The 26,071-nt window shown below is 40.5% G+C and overlaps 1 protein-coding gene across 1 annotated transcript in view; it reads right to left on the reverse strand.

Moving 5' to 3' along the window:
- Positions 1-2,949: 2,949 nt before the first annotated feature.
- Positions 2,950-26,071, reverse strand: part of robo2 (roundabout, axon guidance receptor, homolog 2 (Drosophila)) — a 320,982-nt gene continuing 297,860 nt past the window's right edge. Inside the window, exons 22-32 of the mRNA XM_040131075.1 lie at positions 24,245-24,372; positions 23,039-23,311; positions 21,869-21,994; positions 14,812-14,971; positions 12,207-12,470; positions 10,992-11,206; positions 6,766-6,948; positions 6,115-6,273; positions 5,622-5,888; positions 3,765-3,959; positions 2,950-3,211 (exon numbers count right to left, since the gene is read on the reverse strand). Coding sequence (XP_039987009.1) covers positions 3,210-3,211; positions 3,765-3,959; positions 5,622-5,888; positions 6,115-6,273; positions 6,766-6,948; positions 10,992-11,206; positions 12,207-12,470; positions 14,812-14,971; positions 21,869-21,994; positions 23,039-23,311; positions 24,245-24,372 — 1,972 coding nt within the window. The 3' untranslated portion in view covers positions 2,950-3,209. The remainder of the gene's footprint in view (positions 3,212-3,764; positions 3,960-5,621; positions 5,889-6,114; positions 6,274-6,765; positions 6,949-10,991; positions 11,207-12,206; positions 12,471-14,811; positions 14,972-21,868; positions 21,995-23,038; positions 23,312-24,244; positions 24,373-26,071) is intronic.

Raw genomic sequence — 26,071 nt, forward strand, 5'->3', positions numbered from 1 at the left:
TGTTCTACACCCACGTGTCTATTCCCTTGCAGTGCAGCAGTTCTATCAAAGACAAATAATTTAAGGCATTTTTCATTTTTCAAAAATATTTTATTTGATATTGATCCAGGTACAAGGAAATAAAAGAACATGGATTTATCTTACAGGACATGGGAATGAGACTGTAAAAGTTTCTTTTCTTGATCCACTTTCTTCTTGGACAAGAACATGCAAGTGAATAAAGAAGATGGTTTACAGAAAAAAAAAAAAGGAAGAATGTACTGTACTGTAGAAATGGCATCGGATTGAGGCGTCACCTCATCCCATACTGTACAGAAAGACTTCACCCAACAACTTTCTCTTTTTATCATTTTTAATCTTCTTTTATAGTAAAAAGGCAACACACAGATAGGCTACAAAGAACCAACAATATTGAGAAAATGAACAAAATAGAGGGAAAGCCAAAGTACTTTCATCCTTCCAAAAAGACGTTTTCTCTATTGTCTTGACAAGCAAATTGTGAGCATTTTTGCTCCTTGTATTGAAAAAAGGTTTTTAAGTTTCTTTAGTTTTGACATGAGAGGAGCAGTGCCGTGAACATGCAGGACAAAGAGGGACTCAGACGACTACTGTCCTGGCACTTCACCATGCTCTGAGCACAGTGCGCCTATCATCTCCTTATGGCCTCGCTGTTCGGCTCTGACAGCAATCTTTACAAGGAACAAAAAACACATTTTATATCTCACGAATCTTTATGCATATTTCACAATATACTTTTATTATCATTTTAATAAATACAAAACGACACTGTGATTTAAAAGAAAACAATGAGTATTAAAGAGACACTAAAACGCATTAGACATTAGAAATATCAATCTTAATTTGGTATGTTCTTTTACTGACATCTTGTCTTTAGGTGGATGAACCAGCACATTATACTCAATCAAAATCCACAGCAGAAAAAAAAAGAAGGTATGAAAGAACTGGACATGAGAGGGATATTTTTGTCATTGAAAATGGAATGGCATAATCAAGTGGAGATGCATATGGATATATACACATATATACACATACATAAACACCACCAGAATGTAAAATAACCTGAGATACTCTTTGCACCTCATTTCCAGAACACTGGCCACTGGGCGGATGATATAAAATGACGATGGCATGACAACAACAGTACAATAGCATCTGACAGCCTTTAGTTTCCACCCCCTTTTATCAACATTAGCAGTACAAAAAAAGACAAAACAAACAGTCATTGAACCACAAAAATCCTGAACATTAATATTGAAAACTTTGTTGTAATCAGCATTTTGGAGTCCATAAAAGGCATACAAAGAAACAAGCTTTTCATTAATAAAGGTCAACCAACAAAATAAACATTGTCTGGAAAGACAAAGATTGAGAATCAGAGGCTGAGAAGTCGAAAGCGGCAGATGATAAGTGTGTGTTTTGTGGCGGTCAGGCAGATAGAAAGTGTTCTGCTCCACACTGTGGCTGTAGACACGAAGCAGCAGGACCTGCTAGTTAATAAGTAAAAGGCTTTTCTCCGTTAGCACTCGACTGTTTGGGATCATACACTGACTCAAAGCTACATTGTAGATCGTAGACACACACCATTTCTTCTCAAAGTTACTGACACAAGACTATGCTCAACATGTAGTATTGGTAACTGAGGCACCAGCCTTTAGAGCAACTTCTGCTCTAATAGATTACCAAATTAACAGCACTTAGCTGGACCAAACAGGACAATGTGTTGTTTTCTTGGATGACACTGTACCATATACAGTATAATATAACAAACATAAATCAGTAAGTGCTCTAAAAAGCAAACAATAATAAAAAAAAGGGATGGAAATAAAAGACAAAAAAAAATAAATAAACAAACGATGTAAACAAATTATATTGCTCCACTGATATTCTAGGTAGGTTTGGGAGTATAATTGCTACTGATTACAATAAATACACCTTTGTCTGTGATGTCTGTTTACGTATTAAGGCCTTAGAAGAATCATAAATCTGTCTCTGTAAGTGCCATGACTGAACTACAGCAAGCGCACAGATCTCACTGACTCCTCCTTCCTTCTGACTTTTTTAGGGTTGGTGTGCTGTTATGCTGAACGAGGAGCGTAAACGTAGTGTGTTAAAACTGTTTAGGCAGTAAATCACAAAAGAAAAATAAACTTGAAATGCTTGGAGCCCCATGTATAAAAATTAAAAACACTCTCCCTCAGTCGGTTTCTGAATTAAAAAAAACAAACCAAAAAAAACACATTGCCCGGAGCTGCCCAAAACATTGAGCACTAAATGTTTCTAAAAACAAACTATTATCATTTACAGTTAATCAGGAATTAAATGATCAACTCGGTCACCTACAGTAATACAGTATCCCCTGCATACAGTTCTTCAAGCCTCATATCTGATCTTCAGACCCTCGGGAACCTTGTGTGTCTGCCACCCAATTAGTCTCAACTATGGAAATGGGCGCCTTATTTGTTGCTGTCTGTGAGCAAAGCCTTACTCTTAGATATCTCTCTGTACATTAGTATATAATTTTCTTCTCTTTACTTTACAGTACAGAAACTCCTCTTCACATATTCTTCCGGTTCTTCATGTCAGCAGGAGCTATGTTTTTGTGCTTATCACCAAAAATTGCAGTGCAAAAACAATAATTAATAATAATAATGATAATAATTAATGGTAACTATTAACAAACAATGGATTATAAAACAATTATTTTATGGCACAACAGCCAGTCAATTCACATATAATACAAATAACCAGATAAAACCGACTGTTCCTGTATATGGAAATAAAAAGCTCAAACTGAATTAGGCTTGCATAGCAATGCAACAGCAAGTTAAAGAATATATTTACAGGAAAAAAAATTCCCTTTTTCCAAGGGCAGTTACCAGAAAATTTGTTTTCATATAGATGTTTTCTTTTTTTTTACTTGCCTTTTTCTAACAAAAAGAAAATTACAGTAAGGTAGGAGGTGGAAAATATTTTCTTGTGGACGAAAACATAGTGAGATGTACAGTATGTCAGTGTCTATACATCACATTTACAGTTCTGTGACACTGCTTTTCTCTGCAGTGCCCTCTGCTGCACTTCTTCCCTCTGAGAACACACAAGTAAGGACAAAGTTCGTTGCCCCAACAAGGAGGGCGTCATTCTTTTGTGGACAGACTGGGTTCTCTCCAGTTCACATCCCAGGCAGATCACTCTGTGAGAAACAAGAGAAATAATAAAAAAAACAAAAAAAAAACAAGTGTCAGAATGGAGAAATGACACTTTTGTTTAAAGAAATAGTTCAACATTTTGGGAAATACACTTATTCACTGTCTTTCCAAGGATTAAATGAGAAAAATGATACCACTCTCATTCTGTGCAGACCTGGAGCCAGGAGTCAATTCACTTAGCTTAGCATAAATCAGGTATGCTGGCAAATACAAGGAATCTAATTCCAGTTCACATTAGCTCTCAATATACTGAAAGAAAGTGCGTGGGATACAAAAAAAGATTCTATATCAAGCTTAACAAGTATTAGCAAAAGGTTAAAAGACTGGAACACAGCTAGTCTTGCTCTCTCTAAAGTTCCTATCAACACCTCTACGCCTCACTAATTAGCATGCTGTATCTCGTTTATTTATAGTTATGAGCTATAGCTATTATGATCAGAATAGTTGGAATGCAAAGCATGTCTTTTTTTCACTATACATGCAATACTGTATCTCATAAAACACTGCTGTAAAATATCAAAATACTGAATTACTCACATAACTCCCCCGAGTACTGTCCCTGTCCGTTGGTCCCCAGGAATTCAGCATGCTCTGTGGCCGTCCACTGTTGTGGCTGTCGTGGCCCCTCGGTCTTACGTGGCCCTGTGGAGCCCTTGGAGGAGGCTGTGCCAGAGGAGCTGTGTCCACCAGGGGAGGGGAATGATGGTTTACTGTATGGCAGGCACCCATCCTCTGAAAGCACATGCAGAGGGGCCGAAAGGCGTACTTTGAGTTTGCAAAGTAGACACAACACATGACTTTCATTGTTGCTGTGAAACACATCCAACATCTGATACATGGAGACAAAGAGCACTTTGCAATCCCCTCTCCTTCTGACATCTGCAGAGTGGCAGTGCCAACAGGCACTGCCAGGGCGTGCCACAGAGAGGACTCTCGGCCTCACACATGGCCTTGCAGCTAACAGCCTTATGAGGGGTTAAATATAATAACAGAGGGACCTCTGGCTGCCATGGCACCCCCTGCTGCAGGGAAGCATAACACCGACCCTCAGCAGTCTCTGTCGTTGCTTGAAATCTCATCAAACTGCTCCCTACTGCTCCGCTAATGACTGTAATAGAGCCTGCCCCGACCTCGGTGGATTCTACTGTGAATCAGTCAGCAATCTGACACATATGGGAATTCACCTATGGGGTTTTCTGTAAAGATGCTGACTGTGGCACCTGTCTTTGTCTCACAGCCTCAGATTAACTATCCTGGCTCAAAGAGGACAGGGTGCACAGCATGCAGATCTCTAATGGTTACCAACACACATGCATGCATACACACAGATGGGGTGTAGAGTGGCTGCTGTTTGTGTGAAAAAAGAAAGCTGAAGTGATTAGAGTGAATTTCAGTTGCTGGGGCCTCCTGCCTTACTTGGAGCGGAGCAGGCCAATATTGGCAACAGTTACAGGGGCAGTGGGGAGGCTGAGGGAGGACTGAGGGGGGGCATTCTGGAAACCAGAGCAAGTGGCAGACAGTGCAATCTGTTCATGGGAGCCCAGTCTCAACGCAGCATGAGAGTTAACTTCAACACAAGAACTTAGAGAAAAATGCCCACTGCCAAGGCACAGCAGCAGCTAAACTCCGGTGTCCTTATTATCTTGCTATGATGCAATGAATGATCTCTTTATTAAAATAAATCCTTCAGTCCGTAACAAGAACATTTCCACTTCCACTCTAATGTCATTATTGTTTAGAATGTGCAGCTGAGATGTTTTATTTTCCTTAGTAATGATTAGTTGTAAGTAAGTAAAAATATTTTATTGATTTTGTTTGGTTGGGAAATGATGCAAAACTGGTACATATTACGCAAAATTTTGGTGTCCCTTTAAGAAATAAATAGCTTAAGTGCTAATGAAATGTCTGGAGTGCACAACCATAAAAAGATGTGACTGGCTTCCCTGAACTTCTGATGGTGATGTCAGTCATCTGTCTGTCCGTGCATCTGTCAATTCAATATCTGGTACAGATTGAATTGGCTTGACAACCATTGGATGGAATGCCAAAGAATGAATCCCAATCAGTTTGGTAATCCCCCTGACTTTTCATCCTCCACCACAAGCAAGTCAAAGTTTCCAGTTGTTCAACACTAGTTAATGAAAATGTACTGTACATCAGAACCTCATGACCAAATTACTGCCAGCCTCAGCTGACTTTCAGCTTAATGCTAAAACAGAATGCTAACATTGACATGCTAATATAGCATGCTACACATGAAAAGACTGCAACTGTAACCATGTTAACTTACATTCTAACATAATGTTAATGAACCTGAGATGTGTAACAATACAGCTTCACAGGACTGTTTGTCCGTTTGCATGGCTACAGACTTCAGTCTTGATTCAGATGTACCTGTTTTGTGTCCCCTGCGTCCGTCATCCGCCCGTTCCATGGAGCCCAGCCTGTCTTGAGCCTGGCGATGATGTTCCAGAGGAGTGCGTGTCTGTCTGTCAGTGGAGCTCTTCATGTCATCTGGCCCAGACAGGGGTCCTGACATAGGTGGACGCTCCAGAGAGGAAGCCTTCCTATCTGTAGGGGGGACCATGGTGCTTACACTGCGGGGCCCCTGGATACGGCCCTGCCCCTGACAGGGAGGAGGCTCAGGGGGAGGAGGTAGGTCTGTGTCAAGTGAAACCCACAGTAAAGCAAATTAATGCATAAATTACTCATAAATTTTTTGTTTTGTAAAAACTGGAGATTCTAATCATGTCTAGACACATTTCCATCCAATATTATATTAAACATCAATATACTGTAACACCTTCCTGTTTATAAAACAGCAACAGATGTTTTAAAGAACCTTCGACATAAACTATTTAAAATGTGTTTTCAGTTGCTGCCTCACCATCTACACCAGCATCTCTCCGGTGGGGTGCTGTGCCCTGGCTTCGGGGTTTGCGTGTGGGCCTGGTGGCCCTCTGGTGGCCCAAGCTGTGTGTGCCGACTGTGCTACCATCTGTTGAGAATGGACTGCTGGGCCGGGGCCTGTGGGACAAGCCTTTACCTGCAAGAGAGAGATAAAGGACCACAGGCCAGCTAGTTATAATCATGGCATTAAGGAGCCAACACCTAGACAGCGGAGCTGAAGCTGTCATTAAGAAAGGAAGAGGTTATCAATCAAGATCCAAAAACCTATTAGAAAACAAAGGTAAAGGTTGTCATTAGTAGAAAAAGCACTCTGGTAGAAGCCCATAAAAGGTAGCAAGTATAACATCCAGTTATTACCCAAGAGTCCAAGCCAGATGAGTTATACAGGGGCTGAATTAAAGGGAAGGATTGGGAGATACTTGCAGTCTAGCCATATACAACAGGTCCCATGCACAACCTGGACAAAGCGTCCTCAAGCAGCCAAGGGAGAAGGAATCACAAGCCTCCATTATGGGGGAAACAACAGGCAATAATGACAGGAGGAACAATTACAACAGAAAAGAGCAAATCATCTGCCACTGGAAGAAGTTCCAGTCCAGCAGTGGGTAGCTGGTCCCCACACACCAACCTCTCTTGCTGAGGCTAGTGCCCTCCAGGCGGTAGCCTGCCTTGTCTGCAGCGGCCACCAAGGCCTGGGCAAAGCTGCAGTGAGTGAAGATGGAGCCATCAGACGAACTGCCCAAACTGGACCTATGGCTGGAGAAATTACGGTCATCCTCCGAGGCTGAGCCCCACCCATTCACCATGGATCCTGTGGAACACCACGGTTTTCAGGGTTTTTTTTGTATTTGTTTGGGTTTTTTTTATATTTCAAAACACTTGTATCCAACCACATCATGTTCATACTTTGCAGCTCAATGGCCATAACCTTGGTGGATATATAATATGCCATACTGAACATCTGCGCTGTGATTTAGATGGATGAATGTATTGAGTTCTCTTACAAAAATGAGGTAATATTAATCTCCTACACTTAAATTATGCTGCAGGGCCTCTCTGTTCTAACAGGTGAGTGGTTTTATAAAGTCGTTCTGTTCAGGCCTGCCCTCTTTCATCTATTCCAAACACACGCAGAACATATATTCCATACACAAACACACAAAGGTACAAGTAAACGCACACCAGAATGTATATGGTGGAACAGCGGGAGCGGTATCAGCTGATTTTGCTCTTCTTTTGATAAAGAACAATGACTGCACCTGTGCGGAGCAGAGTTAGCTACAGAACTGCCTCAGGTGACACAGATGAAGCATCTTACAAAACAGTGTATTGAATCAAACACTTGGTGGTATGCACACAGGTTTTTTATTGTCCCTGTTTAAAAATGCACAGCCACCACTGTCTAAAAGATGCCATCATTTTAGGAAAAGACAGAATTTTACAAAGGTATCTTACTTACAGCTACTGTAGTTTTAGACACCTGAGCTCACATGCTACTCTAGATTAAATCAATACCCTACTTATCATGGTATGAACACAAACATAATTAGGCATTTGATGGGACTGAAAGCACACACATAAGGGAGATGTGTACATATTGTACAACTTTTGACTTCTGGCTTATATATCTGTGCTACTGCAAGTACCACTTCAAATACATATAAAAGTATCAGTCAGCCGATAAAAATATGGCACTTTGGCAAACAAAAACACAGAACAGTCGGCTAATGTGACAGCTTTCAGTGGGACTGGTTTGGCAGACTTTGCTGAAGTGGCACAAACCCAAGTGCTCTGCTCACACTATCTCTCCCTCACACAGAACACATGAGTAATGTGATTGAACAGGCTGGTGTAACAGAGAACTGGGGAGGTGTGAGGGTAAAGGTTGTTGAGAGAGCGATGGGGACAAAAAGTTAGGAGCAGGATTTATTAAAAGGTCAGTATAATACAAAAGGCGGCATAATCCAGGATGGCTGGCAGAGTTCAGAGATTCAGATGAACACAATCAGACATAAATCACCTGCAGAGTTTGGTACTTCTCTTTACGATGAAATATAACACATTTAAAATTTGACATAAAACTTGGTAATATGATTGTGGTTTATTTATCCAGATACACTGGGTAATACCCTTCAAAGAGTTTTCCAACTTCCCCCATCAGCAAGTCTCATCAACTTTAACCATGTGTCAGAGAATTGGTTACTCAGTCATAGAATTGCATCTTCAACAGCTAAAGTTACAACAGATTTTCACTCCTAATGCAGTAAATTTCCCTCACATTATAGGAAACTTCTATAAATATAAGCTTGCATTAGGAAGAGAACCCCCTTACACAACCCATTTTTATTGCGCTAAACTGAAATCCAAGGCAGTAACTTCTTCCAGCCCTCCATCTTGCCAAGCTATTTTCTTTGAAATTCTTTTCTAAGAGTTTTTCTCTAAGAAGGACAGCAATTCCAGTGGGTCCAATCCTTCCACAAAGAATAGAGCAGATAATGAAGTATAGGCAGTGCCAGCCAAAGCGTTGAAGCTTCCAACTCCTCCGGCTCAGCAAATGAACACTGCCTCAACAAATCACATCACAGAATGACTTTTCAGTTGTACTAACTGCCACTTTCTAGTGCTGAACCTCTGGAGCACTTCTATTCTCAGGAATAGCAGTCCAATCAAGCTGTGATCATTGTATCATAATTTGATAAAAAATTCAATCTAGTTCTCTTTTGGCCCTAGAAATGTGATTTTTTTTTCCTGCTGCTCCAGACCAAGATTTGTACCATGAGTCAAACCATGTTCTCTAAAAACCACAGGCTGAAACCTCCCCTGCTCCACAAACTGATAGACCAGGGCCAGTAAACAGGAGATGGTTAGGGGGCAGTAAAATCCATCTCAGCTCCGTCCTGCCACTAAAACTGATTTATACCGAGTGAAACCCTAATCTGCATGTCGTTAAGCAGGAAAATCATTCCCCCTGACGAGCGGGCGTCTCTACCTGTCGCCAGGAGACATGACCCTGCTCCTCACAAACTGGGCAAGGGCTTTATGGGAGAGTAATCGCCCAGAACAGTCCAGCTTTAAACTCAGTGTAGGTGTAACAGCCTCACTGCTACCACATCACAGCTTCACATGACCTATACCACCTACATACAAAGCTGGCTGATACCTATGTGCTCACTTCATCTCTCTTACTCAAGCAAGGCATAGCCCTGCAGTACCCACCACAACACCAGGATTTACATGTAACTGCTAAAAAATGTTGTATTATCTCGGAGCACAGAATAACGAACTGGAAAGCCTGCTCAGACAATCTGCTGATGAAATATAGCCCCTTTTTTTCTGGGGCATCAGTGAAAATGTTTGATTTACTGGCCTTCGGTGTAACATTATGAAAACAGACCTATTTCCATATTATTAAAATAATGACAAATCTATCAAACAAAGCTTGACAGGAATCTCAGTCCTACCCTCCCCTATTTGTATAGCCTCAAAATGTTGGCCGCAATAAATCTCAGCGGTTTCCCCTATCCTCCCTCTCTTCCTCCCGCTAACCCTGGAGCTGGGACCATGTCTGCGTTGTCAAACGATGGGGTGCGAGGCAGACTTGTAGAGAGATAAAAAGAAATAGTGCTGTCTTCACAGTAATACAGTGGAGGAGAGATGTGGTAGATTAGGGCCCAGTTGCTGCTTTATATTCCTCTAAATACATCAGCAGTAGTCTGTGTCAGCGCTACCAAAACCACTGTTCCATCATCCCATGGAAAACTACTCTTTAGGGCTGCCACTGACAGGGTAGACCAACAAGCAGCACTGTCAACCCTCTTATTCTCATGCTTTCTCTATCAACTGGCTCAGCCCAGATACAATATATTTTCTGCTCGCTCCCTGTTTCTTTCCACTCATAAATTTCCCAAAATGGAATTTATTTTTCTATTGTTAACAGACTTTGTTGGAAGACCTGATAGCTACATAATGTCCCTGGGATACACTACGCCAGCATTTTGTATAACAACCTGCCCCTATAGTACATGATGGCCAAATGCAACACACATTTCATAAATATCCCTCCAGTGTTACTCTCAAGGTTACAGATGGATAGTGTGGCCTGGTCAGTATGAGAGCAGCAGTCCCGAACTCAGCTCTGCTGCTGCAATGTCATGCCCTTCATATGTCCCCCTGACAGACGGCTGTAAAAGTTTTCAGTGAGTTGTAAAAATGGTAATGGTGCTTCTAGTCTGGAATGGAATACGCCGCATGTGAAATTTATTTCAAATCTCTTCGGGAAGATATGGGTGGTGCTGGCTCCGGTGCTGTGTGCGAGTTAAATCACAGTCACTCTCCCCTGCACTCCTTGCCTCTCCCTCCTCTTAATTTCCCTCTCACTATCCTCTTTAAAATTCATGGGCTTTCTTATCTCTTTTTTGGAAATGATAATTATAATTCCCCTGAGTCTACTAAAAGTGCTCAAAAAAACTTGATTGAGGGACACTCAGTTAGCATGCTGGCATAAAAATTAACACATAGCAGACTCGTGAGGAACATGTCATGAACAACTATCCATTTACTGTATAAAGAAGATACAACAACAATAGGACTTGAATACATTTTACCCACTCATAGTGAATAGATTTGTATTCATTCATTTGTATTTGATTAAAAATGTGACATTGTTTAAGAATTAATAATAATACTATTTCACTGTACAAATATATACATATGTATTACACAAAATAACTGGTATGTTTTCCAGAATTGTCCTCTTAAATATACATTTTTAAAAAATTACAATATGGTGAACAAACATGAACATCCAACAAAGAAGAGTCCCAATAGTCACAATTCATAATCCAACCACCTTACCTGTTACAGAGCTGTCCAGGTTGTCCATGCTAGACCCTGGTGTGTGCTCAATACCGCGGGGATGCCTGGCTCCATAGCCTTCATCCTCCTCCTCTTCCTCTTCCTCCTCCTCCTCATCAGGCAGGTCAGTCTCCTGGTCAGAAACCATTGTGCTTGACACGTAGCCCACTGGAGGAGCAGGAGCCTGTGGAGGAAGAGAGCCCCCCTGCATGTGCCTGGGAAGAAAAAGAGACAGCATATTATCCTACTGGTATGCACATACAGTATACATCAAGCAATGTGGAGGGGTGATAAATATAGAGAATAGAGGGAATATTCAGTAGTTACTGTTCCACAAGACGGCAAAAAAATAAGAATGTATGTGGAAATGTAAAGCTAATTTTAGAGACCTCTTTCATATTTGACGTACTGAATAAATCTGGACAATTCCACTAATTCTACAGCGCTGCTTGCACGCTAACACAATGACCTGCTAATTGCTGCTGTAGATGGCACAAAGGCATGCTATCCGGGCCTGTCGACACATGGCTGTCACCTCAGTGGCAGCCTGCTCTGCTGACAGCCGCGTTTGTTCGCGGAGTGCAATGTCTTTGACGCGGTTTGCAGCGGGAATGGGTTGTAATTACTGGCCCTCTGGTGTTGTCAGAGATGCTCTCTAACCAACATAGTCATTACTGGGTAACATGACATCTCCTTCCTGACAAGCCCCCCCCACACACAACTTCACTATTATGAATGAATGCCAGTCTCCCATTCTCGCTGCATTCCCAACAGAATGAAGCATGGCCTTCATCTGACTTGCATGAGCACAACAACAATGGAATGTGCTTTATAGGTGTGGGAGGAGTAAACAACTGGGTAAGAAATTGTTTCTCTTATAGTGAGCAAAACACAGTAGCTGCCTAAGTGGTAGCATGGGCCCATTAAAATGAAATGATAAATGGCTTTATCTCCACTGCACACACAGTTGACATGAAGAATACTGCAGGACCAATATAAATTCAGGCAGTAATACATGCAGAACAGAATGTACAGTAAGCATTTTTAAAATGACAACAATGCATATATTATCAACTATAACAATATATCTTTTAACACAGACAGACAGATAGACAGATAGATACATAGATAGATAGACAGATAGACAGACAGATAGACAGGCAGACAGGAAGACAGGCAGGCAGGCAGATAGACAGGCAGACAGACAGAGTTTACCATGTCTGTTTTGCCATGTCCAGTTGGTATACTCTAGTCAGCTCATCCAAATGGGCTTGGAGCATGGGCTGCATCTCGTCCCGAGGGGAAGGGGTCAGGGTGGCTGTAGACTGCTGTCCAAAGGACACTGCAGCTGGGGAAGAGGCAACTCCTCGGATGGGTGGGGTGGGAACCCTCTCCTCCTCTTCCTCAAGCTCATCCTCCATGCCCTGGTGAAGATAGGTCTGCACGGGCATGGGGGGGCCCCAACCATCACTCTCATACCTGAGGTAAGAAGAGATGCTTACTGTACACATGCTCTCATAGTTAATGTGTGAAATTGTGGTACCCGATGTTTAGTCTGATCAATTATCTTTATTATTGATTAATCTACAGATAATTTTCTCAGTTGTTTGATTAATCATTTTGTCTGCAAAATGTCAGGAAACAGCAAAAAATGCCCATTATAAGTTCTCAAAGCTCGAAATGGCATCTTCACCTTCCTGGTTGTATCTTACGTACATTCCGAAACACAAAGACAAAGAAAAGTACAAGGTTGTCACAATAGAGAACCTGAAATCTGAGAATGTTTGGCATTTTCACTTAAAAAATGACTAATGAATATTAATTGATTATCAAAATAGTTCCTGATTAATTTTCTGTCAATAGATAAATTGATGACTGGAGTTGTTCCAGCTCTGGTCCGATCATCTATTTTTGAAGTATGTAGGTCAACACCGCCCAAAATGATAAATGTACCACATATATTCATCATTAATCATTGATTTAAAAGCTATGCTTATTGAGAGAAGAAAATGGAAAATGCATATGGACAGAAACGGGACAACAAAAGGGTGTCTGATGTTATCAGTGTCTCGAAATGTAAAGTGGTTACTTTGGGGAATAGCAGACAGCATAAAAATATAAATATTTTAAGACAAAATCCTATATAGTAACAGAGCTTTGTGACCTTGTCTAACTTTTGCAAGAATCTGTTACGACAGTCCTGAGTAAAATTACTGAGGTAGTCAGGGTTCACTTCCTAATAGCTGTGCTTACACATGCTGAAATAATACTAGCCGTAAAGAAAATGTTCATTAAAGAAATTTGTCAGTGCACACTCCATAGGACATAACTGTTTTAATCTGCTGCCATTAAGAGCAGCCTCAGATTTACAGTGCACAGGACTCTTCATTTGCCAGATAGCCTATTAAAGCAGATGACTCTCCCAGATTGGAAATGGGAGTAAGAGGACATACTGTAGTACCTGCCAGACAAAAGAGAGACACACACACTAACAATTAAATAAGCCTTTGCTACTTTGTACATACAATATAGTATGTATGATTCTGTTAAAATTCAGTACACTAAATAAAAAGTAAAATAATTAGTGTATATATATATTTATATATATATGTAGATAAATTAAATAAGTTACTGGTATTGCATCAGACATCTATAACAACTCTGGCAGCTTTTTACGTCTACTTCAGTCTCAGTGGGTTGATAACACTCTGTTGGTAATAAATCCCCCTCTCTGTCTGTCTCTCGCTTTTCTCTTTATGAAACAATGCAATTATGTTTTTTTTCCACTGTGGAATTCAGCAAATAGATTAATCTGAAACCATCTGTGTGTCTACACAATAGTACGCTAGTAGCAGCAGGAGACTGCTTGAACATGCCCCCCCCAACTCAAATTTATTTTCCAGTCATGAAGTCATCCCATAGACTGAAGACAGGATTAGCGGATAGTTTGAGCTGCAACCATCTGTATATGAGTGTTTCTGCGAGAGTCTGTGTCAGTGAGGATGTGCGTGTATCTGGCTGTATGTGGAGACTCTTCACAAATTGATCCTCCACTTTTCTCCAGATGTACAGTAATACAGTAATTAGCTGCAGAGAAAACAGAGCTGAACCCTTTTATTACACACTGCAAAGTGTAGTGTTGCTCATGTTGGCAAGCACTGTCTTGTTTGTTCCAGCAAGCAAAACACGAGATTCTCTTTTACTTAGGTAGTCAGTTGAGGAAACGTACAACAATAGCAATAAGCAAGCTCAAGTCATTAATATTGAGAATGGGAGGGGCTTGTTGTTAGAAATCATCAATATTGTTTCATTTTATGCATTCAAATGCCATTTATACCCATGAGTATATATATAAGTTTAGCTGTAAATAAAATATACAAAACAACTTGGTATATAATATTTTTACCATCTACTCATATTATTCAAATAACAAAAACTTGATTTTTATTTGAACCCACCTTAAAAACAAAATCTAAAATGAGTACAAATAAAACTGTGTAACAATAAATGGTCAGAGTGGAAATAGTGTTAGTGAACTGAAATAGATCAGGAGGTTTTTAACAGCAGGAAAACACAAAATACACATACAAAATTGGGCTGAAATGTCTATGAAAATATATGACAAAGCTAATGACAAAAACCTGAAATGCTTTTTGCATGCACTTTTAAGATGGTTCCTAACCACAGCTCACCAGTTTCCTGTCTACTTTCAAGTTGTGCAAAGTGCCAGGCTTCAATATCTGATCAGGTTGTTTGTATCTGTTTAGAGCACACTATCTGTTAACATCCGTAATTGTTTACATCCCTAGTATAGACATACCCTCCTCCTTCATGGTGTTCATTGGGATAATGGTCCATCTCAGTGCCGGGGAGAGGGTGAACAGGGGGCGGGGGCAGGGGAACATTGGCCCAGCTCGACCCATTGGCTTTAGTGGGTTTGGAGCCAGCCTTGGTCTTCTTCTTCTTTCCTCCCTTTCCACCTACAAAAGGAAAGGATGTATTTGAGAAATACAGTAATTGAAAAATAAATTGTAAAAGAAAATCAATTAAAAACTAATAAACAAGAGGGACAGCATTACAAATTACAGTAGCTGCTTTTGGCATGCAACAAACGTGTATTCTAAAGAAACTCAATTTAGTCCAAACATGTTCCTTGGATAACAGATCCATTTGGACTCAATTTCAACATATCCTTGGAAAGTCATAAACACTTTCAAACACAAGATTTTAATGGGCTCCTTGTCTGTCAGTACTTACATAGAAAAACTCAAGGTTTCCTGATGAAAAGCATGCTTCCATTGATTGATTGGCTGAAAAGCCTCACATCTCCATAGAAACAGGAGAGAACGGCAGTAAATGAGGCTGAGGCAGACCTTTGTGCTCCACCCATCCCTCAGTGTCCCCTTTCACACCAGGCTTTGGGTTCCACAATGAAATATCTCACTTCACAGCATCATCATAATGAATGGCTTGTGTAGTGTCAGTGTGTCCCTAATGGAATTTACTGAGAGTCTATTACTACTTTCATTTCTTTTATTACACCAGAGTGCCGCTAACCCCATCCATTTCCACTCATATCCCTCCAACACCAGGTTTGCCTCTGTCCCATCCATCTTTATAAATCTGCCAGCCAGGTCAATACTTGGTTTTATACGATTTGGTCACTGTGGAAGAGACCTTTTTTTTCTTTAAAACACATTTGGCTTCAAGCCAAATCTGTTTTTAAGTTGAGGTACATACAGTATGCACATATTCATGAAGACATATTGGAGCAAAATGAACTTTTACTAGGGACAGATCATCATACAATTTAAAACAAAAGAAAATTTCCCTCTGAGGCTTATAAACCGTAGCTTAAAGTACGTTTTAGTGCTGTCTTTTATTTTCCTCTACTGACAATTTATTAATCATTAAAAATATATTGGGGAAAGAAAACATCTGTTTTTGGATGGTTACTTTACCATTTGCTACTAGCTCCTATGTCTTCATGTATTATTACAACTCCCACTGAGGCAAGAGCTCTCTACTTTCCTAATTTAACTTTACCTGCTGACAATTCAGTCCCTACAATTAAAACAACTAAAGACCTGAGGTACTGTTGGCTTGTGTACATCAATGGGTAGAACATATTAACCCTATTAACATAAGGGCTGCAGCTAATGATTATTTTTATTATTGATTAAATGTTTTTTTTTTTTTTTTCGATAAATCAGCTATCGTTTGGTCTATAAAATGTCAGTATTTAGTATAAAATGCTAACGGTCCAAGACCCGAAGATATTTAGTGTACTAACACAAAATATGAAAAAAATAGCATATGCTCACAACTGAGAAGCTGGAACCAGGGGATTTTCTTCATTTTTGCTACAAAAAAAGACCTTAACCTCAATCAAGTGATTATCAAGAGATCTGCATATTAATCTTTCTGCTGACAAAGTGATATATTCTACCTATTAATCAGGTCTTAAATATCCAGATACAGAGGAAAAGAAACTAAAAAATAGTATATACTGTAGTACATACATAGATGTTTAGATACATGATGCCTCATATTTTGAACATCATTGGCATAAGCAGATCAGCCACAACATCAAAACCAGCTACTGGTTTTATATATGTATATGTGTGTGTGTGTGTGTGTGTGTGTGTGTGTGTGTATATATATATATATATATTTTTTTTTTTTTTTTCTTTAAATTAAAAAAAATTGTGTCTGATTGGTTTATACATCATACTTCCACAATAAAGGGTTGAGAAAGACAAATTCACTTATCTAGACAGTTGAAACAAATTACACCTGTTTCACCAGGAAACATCCACAGAATTCATGTTGGCAGTAATAACGCAAATGTGTCTCTTTAGCATTACTGACAACGACGAGTAGATCTCTGCATCGTTAAGCACACAATCTGTTCTTTGTCACTGCATACAGTACACTTGCTGTCCATACAATTGTTGTATTGCATTAATTTTTGTCTCAAAATAAGGTTAAACACATATTGTAAATTATCTCCAAGTTGTTCAACCCTATACTGTACAATCAGTTTGGAGTGCTACTTTTTTTTTTTTTTAAATATATGTAATATATCATGCTTCCTTTCTTGTGCATATGGAAGCAAAGTAAGGAGACAGTATTTGCATAAATAAATCCATCTGTGACAGGCTGAACTGCCCCTACCAGTAAGAACTTTAGATCTCAATCCAGAAAATACCTCAAGCTGATGACACCAGCCAAACAGACTAGTCAAAGCCCTCTTTAGGAAACTCTGTTGAACACATTTGTATCTGTCATCTGTTGGTTAGCCTTCTCTGCCAAAGGCCTGTAATCACTTTTCCCAGTGCCACAAAAAAGCTGCCAATATTGCATCTTGTGCAATGTAATATCATGCACTCTAATGTAATTTACTAAACTGACTTGACTCAGGCACAGTAAAAAGTAGACCACTGTCATCAAAAGAAACTTACAGAAGCAATGAGGTACATTTCAATTGATATCTATGGAAGCCAGATGGCAGAGAAATCACAAATGCTGTATAATATGTTTCAAGTACAGAAAATTCTAAATATAATACTATTAAAAATCTATTTCCAGGAAAAATTTAAAATATGAGCATAGTAAAAATGCTGGTGCAGAAGAGGAAATATCGGACAGGAGGGGATAGAAGAGGTGTCAGAATAAGATAAATAAAGAATGGACGTAATAATGGGAATAACTGTAAGCCCAAGGCAGGCGAGACGACAGTGTAAGTATAGTCCGAAGGTAATTGGGTTTCCTAATCGTAACTCTGGGCGATGCTTGACTTTTACCAATAAATGGTGAGCTGACGTGATTGTTCAATCATCCTTAGTCTCTCCACACAAGACCAGCCATCAATATTGTAAATGAGCCTCTTCCAGGGAAGGATGGACTGGCATTGGAAGTATAAAAGCTCACCCCAAATATGAAAAATACAGAGAGAGAGGCTGTGGCTAGGAGCTATACAGGAATTACACAACGAACCAATCTCCTCTGACAAAACTGGGCGTCTCTTCAAAGGAGAACTCATACTAAATTTAGATTCAGCATTGGATATTTATACCCAAGGTTTGGGCGGTCCCTGCCTGTAACTGTAGGGCTGCATAGCCTTGAGCTTGCTTTGTTTTCAATGGGTGCGTATGTGCTGAGGGGGAAAACCACAGAGCAGAGACTCTAGAAAGACTATGCAGCCAGATATAACTTATGGTTGGGAGAATAATTTCAAAAAGGACTTCAAAATAACTGAAAGTCATCTATCATCATTTTTAACTTGGTTAAACAAAAAAAACAACAACAACAACAACAACAAAATATAGCGACAAGCGCCGATTCCAAGCCCTTTTGCACTCAACAGAGGCTCAGTCGGCCAAAATTTAAGGCCACAAACATCAATGAGCGGGTTTGAGACTTCATAAAGCCGAGCAAAGTCACTTCAGCTAGTTTAAATCTGCTTAAAGAAGGAGTAAGACCAATCACACACTTGTTTCATTATCACAAAGCCTGCAGCATTTCAATAACTGCGCACTCAATGTTTCACCTTTTGTCTCCCGTTCATGGGATTTGAATGAAACTTGGTGGGTATGTTCAGGAGTTAGCACAGGATATCTCAAGTGAGTTTAATCAGGATAGCTCAAAGGTATTTTGAGTTAGTGAGCAAATATATGATTGGCCACACCCACTCAGACCAATCAATGTCACTTCAGGGTTTGTTTTGCCCCCAGAGAATGCACACCTAAATTGGTGAAATTCTGTCCACTGTGTTTTGGCATCCCCTATGGGTCAGGCCCAAAATGCTTGGGTAGACCTATTCCAAAAGAGAGCCTGAAGATACATACCCAGATTTATGATGAATAGAAAAAGTGTTTTGTAGAGTATATTGAGTTGTAGATGAGAGTTAAATTTGAAGTGTGTGGGGATCGGCCTTTCAAATTTTTCAAATTTTTGACTTAATTATAGCACCACCATCAGACCGATTGTAATCATATTTCATGAGAAGCATTAGCACATCATTTCTAGTTATGGTACCAAGTTTCATGTCTCTAGCTCGTTCCAGCTCACAGCAAATTGAGCAAAGGCATCAGATTGTAAATGATCAAAAGGCCATGTCCACATGTACCAATCAAGATGTCACTTCAGATTTTAGTAAAAAAAAACATCAAAATGGTGGAAAATCCATCATGACATACTTTTATGGTCCAGGAGGCTTTTTTGTAGAGCACATTAAGCTGGATTTGTGTATCAAATTTCAAGTCAATCGGACTTACGGTGTGAGGAGCTAGGCCATTACAAAATTGGCCTTAATTACAGCGGCATCTTTTGGCTGATTGGGCTCAAGTTTTTTGGGAAGTACTTGCACATCATTTCCAGTTATTTGGCCAAGTTTCATGTTTGTAGCTCATATCAGCTCATGGCAATTTGAGCCGAGGCAGAAGACAAATAATTATAAACTGACAAAAAAACAATAGGCTTATGCCCTTTCGGGGCTTGAACCCTAAAAGAACCCAACATGTTACATAATGAGGTGAGATGCAACACATATGGGGAGTGCAGGAGCACAACAGGTCACACACAACCTTGGACTTCACATGATCATGGACTATTTAGCCTCATAGTCAGGCTAGTGAGGGTGGAGGAGAGCGGGGAGACTTCAGGGTCTCTAACGGCTACAGAAAACTATGGATAAGATAAGCTACCTCTTCTCCCCTACACTATGAAAGGTTTTAATGAGCAGCTTCATGCCCCCAGCGGAGATCCATGCTGCCATAAAAGCTGCTCTATTTCTGTTCCTTTTCATCCTGCTCCCTTCTTACAAACGTGACATTCATTATTCTTTCCATCTCCTTAGAGAGAATGCAAGGCACTGTAACTCTCCCCCCGCTTCAAATGCTGAGTTTACTTTGGGTGTTGAAGTCTAAATCAAAGTTTAGCTTGTGCTGATTCAAATTTCAAATTGTACAGAAGACATATAGTGTAGAGACAGGAACTCAGTTTGGTGCTCATCCCTTATTCAGTATAGCAACAACTCTAAGAAATATCATAGCTTCTGTAAATTAACTCACTTTTATAGTATCATTAATACATATATGAATTATTATATCAGTCTTATTTAGATATGTATTTTTTACCATAACATGTTTGACTTATTCCTTCAATAGGTATGAGTCTGTACTAGCCTGTACATGCATAATACATTCCTGTGATCATTTTTGTTATGGGATACTGTGTAAGAGTAAGTGAAAGGTAATTAACCAAGGGGAATTCTTTAAAAAAATGTAATTGTTCCATCTCCCTCACAATATCCACATACTGTAAACATTTATATTCTTACTTATCTCACAGCCGTTTAAAGAAGTAGTTAAACATTTTGGGAAATTCAGCTATTTGCTCTCTTGCAGAGAGTTCGATAAGAAGATTGATGCCACTCTCATATCCTTCTGTTGACAATAACCTTAATCTTCAACCAGGAAACAGTTAGCTTGGTTTAGAATAAAGTCTGGAAACGGGGGGAAGAAGCTAGCCTTACTCTGTCCAAAGGTAAAAAAAATATGCCTATTAGCACCTCTAAATTTCATTGAGTTGTTTTCAATTGTTTAAAACCCAAGTGTAAAAATGACAAGCTGTGCATAGTTTTAAGGGTGGCTAGGTGCTAGTAGGTGAATTTAGTTACCTTTGGACAGAGCCAGATTAGCTTTTTTTTAGCTGCTTTTAATCTTCATGCTAAAGTAACTGGCTGGTGACCGTAGCTTAATATTTAACAGAGAGGTATGAGATTGGTAACGATCTTCTCGTCTAACTCTGGGCAAGAAAGTGAATAAGCATAGTTTCGCAAGATGTTGAAATATTCCTTTAAAGCATATACTCAACATTTACACTGTACATTTACTGTTAAGAATGTATCTTTTTCTATGTTTCTCTTCCTCTCATGAAATCATAATACAGCATGTGCTAAGCTTAGTAGGGGCCTTCAGTAACCTGCATGTCTATGGGAAGAATCTGCCTGTAAGGCATGGCCACTTCACATCCTTCTCTCCAGCCCACTGTGTGCCAGAGCACTGAATTAGAGACCAGTTAAGGCAGTGGCTTGTAACTAGATAAAAGAGGAGAGTGGAGGGGAGGCAGGCTGAGGGCTGCCTTGGTGTCCTATAAATGACATTGTAATTCTCTGAACATGGGTTTTAGTGTAGTCGGCAACCATTAGGGGAAGAGGGAGAAAGGGAGGTATTTTTGCCACTTTACCCAGCCAAGCATCTCTAATGGTGTGTGTGTGTGTCTGTATGTGTGTGTGTGTGTGTGTGTGTGTGCGTGTGTGTGTGTGAGAGTGTGTGTTGGTGTATACTTTATAGTTCACTCTGTCTGAAAGACTTGCTCTCCCCCTATTCCCATCTTCTCAGTCACACAGTGAGAGACGAAGCCTTTACAAGGACTGGCAGTGAAGGCAGAAACCCAGCATCAGCACTTGCAGCCATATTTTTTAAGATCATAGTACTATTCTTTCCCTCTGATTTAAATGTCCTGCTTTTATACTCGAATAACTCTTGTCCAACTCCTATCCTATATCACAACATGGCTACGTGCAGTAGTAACCATTATACTCAGAACCCCGTAATCACCAACAAATAAAAAAGTGTTCATATGTAATGAACTGTAAGCGGGGGGAGCTGAGTGAGCAAAGCATCTCTGGTGAGGGAAAAGGACTATGTTAATAAAAAAAAAAGAAAAGAAAAATCTTGAATATCAGGTTTTTACATGCAAATAAAAGATCAATGAAGCAATTAAGACATCTGTCAATCATAAAGTCAAGCGGCAGAGCCCCAGAGTGTTTCCCAGTTTACTTCATAAAATTCTCCGCTGCGTAAACCAACCTGAGAGACTGCCGCTTCGCTCTGAGCTGTTGTGAGAGCTGGTGGTGCTGAAATCTTGTGATTGGTTGTGTGGTATTCTATTAGACAATCCTTCGGCCAATCGGTAGTCAGGAATGAAAAGGAGGGCTACAGTGGGGGTTAAAGGGCAAAAACCACAGTGGTATCAGGTGATTGGCAGTTAGCACAAGCACATGCAAACATGCAGTTAGAGCATCAAGCAAGCAGGATATATTCAGGACTCTTACATTCAGTAAGCTGCACATATTTAATATTTCTTTCACTAAAGAAACAGACGGTACATTTGCTGGACTTATTTGATTTGTTATTGATCCAAAAAAAAAAAAAAAAAAAAACTTCGCGCTGGACTTATTTGTTATTGATCTGAAAAAAAAACAAACCTTAGCGTTATTCTTTTCAATTCACGAAATGGATGAAATGACGCAATAGCAGAGATATTCTAATTCAATATTTAGCCTCCTTCAGTGAGATATAATCATGCATAATCATATGCATCATATTTCTAATAATGCATTCATTGTATTAGGCGGACGTGAAAACTATAAATGATCTGTTTTAGAGTGTTGGAAAATGTGATCATAAATATGTATTAGAATACAGCCAAGGAATTCTCATCACACCTTAAGTATGTAACTCCTCTCTGATTTAAAAATCCCATATCAAATCCACAATAATTCACTGGCATTATTTTCTTAAATATTGGTCGAGTTAAAAGGGATTGGCTATTACTCTGAAACTGAAGGAGGAGTGGTACCATCATGAAAACCCAGAAAGAAAATGGATGTATGACTTAATTGCACTACTCCTTCAGTAGATGTTTATTCAACCTTGGAGAGTAACCAAGATGATGTCTGCCTGGGGAAAAATAACTCTTTTGAAGACAACCTCGCCCCACCATGGTATGGTTAGGAAGGCTTCAGAGACTTTGGGTGGAAAAGTTTAAATACCAAATGGCTGTCTTATTACAACTGTAAACTTGTAGTTTGTGATTTTGGTTAATTGACTTTGTTTTTGATGTCACAGGATGAAAATAACTGTTGTAGCTGACACACTATCATATACTGTATAAAAACTTGCTAAATCTCCCACACATGAGGGCAACAACATCCACAAAATTGCTATGGGTATGCTCACTTTCTTAGAGCAACTTACTGTTGTTGCAGGAATTCTTGTCAGGCAGGGAGTAGCCCAGGTTGGCCATCTCTTGCTTGGCCTGGAGTGAGGCCTTCCACTGGGCCTCTGGCAGGTCCACAGCCAGCTCGTGGATGCTGCTGGAGTGGAGAATCTGAGTGGTGGCATAGGGAGTGGCCTGGGATGTTTGGCCAGGGCTGTTGTAGTTGGCTTTTGTGGTGAAGTCTATGCTGCTGTAGATGGCTCCATCAGAGAGCATGGTGCCTGTCTTATCCCCTTGACCTGTGGGGAGATCTGGAAAAGAGGAAGGGAGGGGGAGTATAGGAAAGCTGCACTTTAAAAGAAGTGTTCTCCTCACCTGTAACCCTGCAGTATTTAAACAAAAACTGGTCTGTTTTATGGCAGATAAAGAGAACCGGACTATCCGACTGTATGTCTGGCCTTGAGGGACCAGAGATTCAAGTGCACATGGTCCTTTAGTCTTACAGAATTACAGTCTGGGTCTCGGTGCCTTCAGGGCAGCTCACATCTTAAGAAAGAGCACATAACAGGTTAATCTTATTGAAAAAAAAATCACCCCAGTTGTTCACGTATTAAATCCCTCTGCGTCCAAGTTGAGGCGCCCTGTTCCCCTCACATGTGTGGTTCTCTCACTCCCCTCCCTTCTCTGTTCATATACTGCACAGGAGGGATAATACTGCTGCTCTGCATGTGTGTATGATGACAGAGGAAAGGAGGGAAAGAGCAAGCAGACCTTCTCCATAGTGCATGGTTTGCATGCCCAGTGAAGGGGAGATGATGTAGAGCCATGGCGGAAATGTCCGCATCTGCACCAGTCAAGCTGCGCCTGTCCTTCACGACTGGCTGCTCAAGACCATCCTTTCAAACACCCACCCACCCACTACTCCTCTGACTCCTCTGTCCATCTCTCCCCTCACATTTTCTTGCTTTGAGGAATGGGATATGACACCAAGCTGGATTATTTGCTATTACTCAGCCTGGTGACAGTGGAGGCCCTGTTGTTAATGCTCTAGCTGTCCACTGATGTGATATATAAATGTATATCCAAACACAAACGCAATGTGCATATATGTATACATCATGGATGCATATATGTACATGATGAACAACAGGAGCTCTGGTAGAACAGAAAGGAAGGCAGGTCATCATCTTTCATCTCTCACAGTCTCTTTCTCAAAGCACCTGGGATAGCACAAGGGCACTCACCTCCTCGGCCAAAGTTACTCAAGTCATTGGGTCCCCCAGAGCTGCTGTTGACAGGCAAGCTGGTGGCTGGCCAAGAATCCGCTAACCAGGGGTAGCCTGGGTCACCGGCATTCAACAGTCCTGGCCGGCTGAGTAGAAACACAGGATCAAACACAACATTGGCTGTGAAATTACATTACTACCGGAGTTTCATTGTACAAAAAACATCCCCAATTCCTTATTATGCATGGTTTAATTCTGCATTATGTTACTGGATTTAGAAATAATGAATAAAAAATATGACAGCAATCAGCAGCGAGACAATAGGGAGACAAAAAAAAAAAAAAAAAATCAAACATATGTTTAAATGTTAGTTTGTGCACAAGAATGTGTGTTTGTGTGAGATAAGCTTGCCGTAAGCCTCTGAAGCTAATGAAACACTTCTGAGATAGGGGGAAGTACCGCGCGGATACATTTCTTCACCCACAAAGTTGGAATTCCTTCAGGCAAACACAGCCCTTTATCTCTCTGTTTCTCCTGCTGTGTCTTTGTCACATGCTCTGAGTTATTAATGCAAAAGCAGACTGTGGAGACACTAATGCATGCATTTGCTCTCTGCACATGTGCAGCAGCGCACGTCGACACCCACATATATATGTTTCCTTATTCATTAATATCATGTACATTCTGCTGTGTTTTCCCATCAAACCCTTGTGGTGATGTCCAGACAGTCTAAATCTTTTTTGATGAGACGTCAAACCTCAGCCCTAGCCCCACCATGATGCCCCCACCCACTTGTGGGATGCCTGCATATGGGAGAGGGCAGCCCCATTTAACAGGTGTTGTGCCCCTCCTGAGGGGATGAGAACCATAAAAAGCAGCCATTAAGACTTTAACCTGTCATGGGTGACTGCAGGGAGGCCATTAGGGCCGCTTTACTGTACAATCACGTCTGAGGCTTGTTACCATGGGTAACGCAGATGGAATTGAAAGAGAATGAGAGATGGAATTTAATGTCCTTTTTTATGTGATGAACAAAAATACGGGGAAAAAATTAAGAATGTATAATCACTTGTTTACTTAGTAGAGGAAGGATATCAAATAAACACATTTTATGCAGACAAAAGACCCAGCTAAAGTATTTTGCTAAGGGACTCTTATTCATTTTCCCTGTGAAATCACACCCTGCAATGGTCAGACAAGCACCGCATGTGATGAAGCGGATGGCAGTACCTATTCAGAAACACAGGACACCCCACTGTCAGTGCCCAGCAGTGCTGTATGCAGCAGACTACAGTACACATGTGCACTCTGGGAAGCTGCGTAACAGAGTAGTTAGCAGCCTGGCTGCCTGATGAGGCTTTCTATCTCAGCTCCAGCGGGGTGACATGTTGGCTCTGAGGGACTGGGAGAGAGTCAAGCCCTGAGGACAAGGGCAGGTAATGGGAGTGCTGCAGTCAGTCTCTCCCTCAACCACAGGTTCTAAATGAGAAGAGCTATTCCACTGGCAAGCTAAGAGCTTGCCAATGGTTCCTGTATGCCAAAACATGCCCTTAGGGGAGACAAGTCATTCAAATTGATGGCTGTGCATAAGACACATGCACTTTTATAGGGTAATACATCTCTCCCCATCCTTCCACCTCTGTTTCTGGCTGCCATGTTCCCACACTGCCATCATTCTCTCGCGCCATACCATCTTTTCCTAACCCCTTTTTTTCCCTTTATTTTCCCCAATACACCTCCACCTCCTCTTTTTATCCCTCCTCCCTTAGCATCTGTCAGACTAAAAGCAGCTGAAAAAGAGAGGGCATTGTTCTTTGTAGACTCCAGCAAGATTGCACCACAAAT

This window comes from Xiphias gladius, chromosome 7, assembly GCF_016859285.1.
Source record: "Xiphias gladius isolate SHS-SW01 ecotype Sanya breed wild chromosome 7, ASM1685928v1, whole genome shotgun sequence".
In the NCBI taxonomy this organism is placed as follows: domain Eukaryota; kingdom Metazoa; phylum Chordata; class Actinopteri; order Istiophoriformes; family Xiphiidae; genus Xiphias; species Xiphias gladius.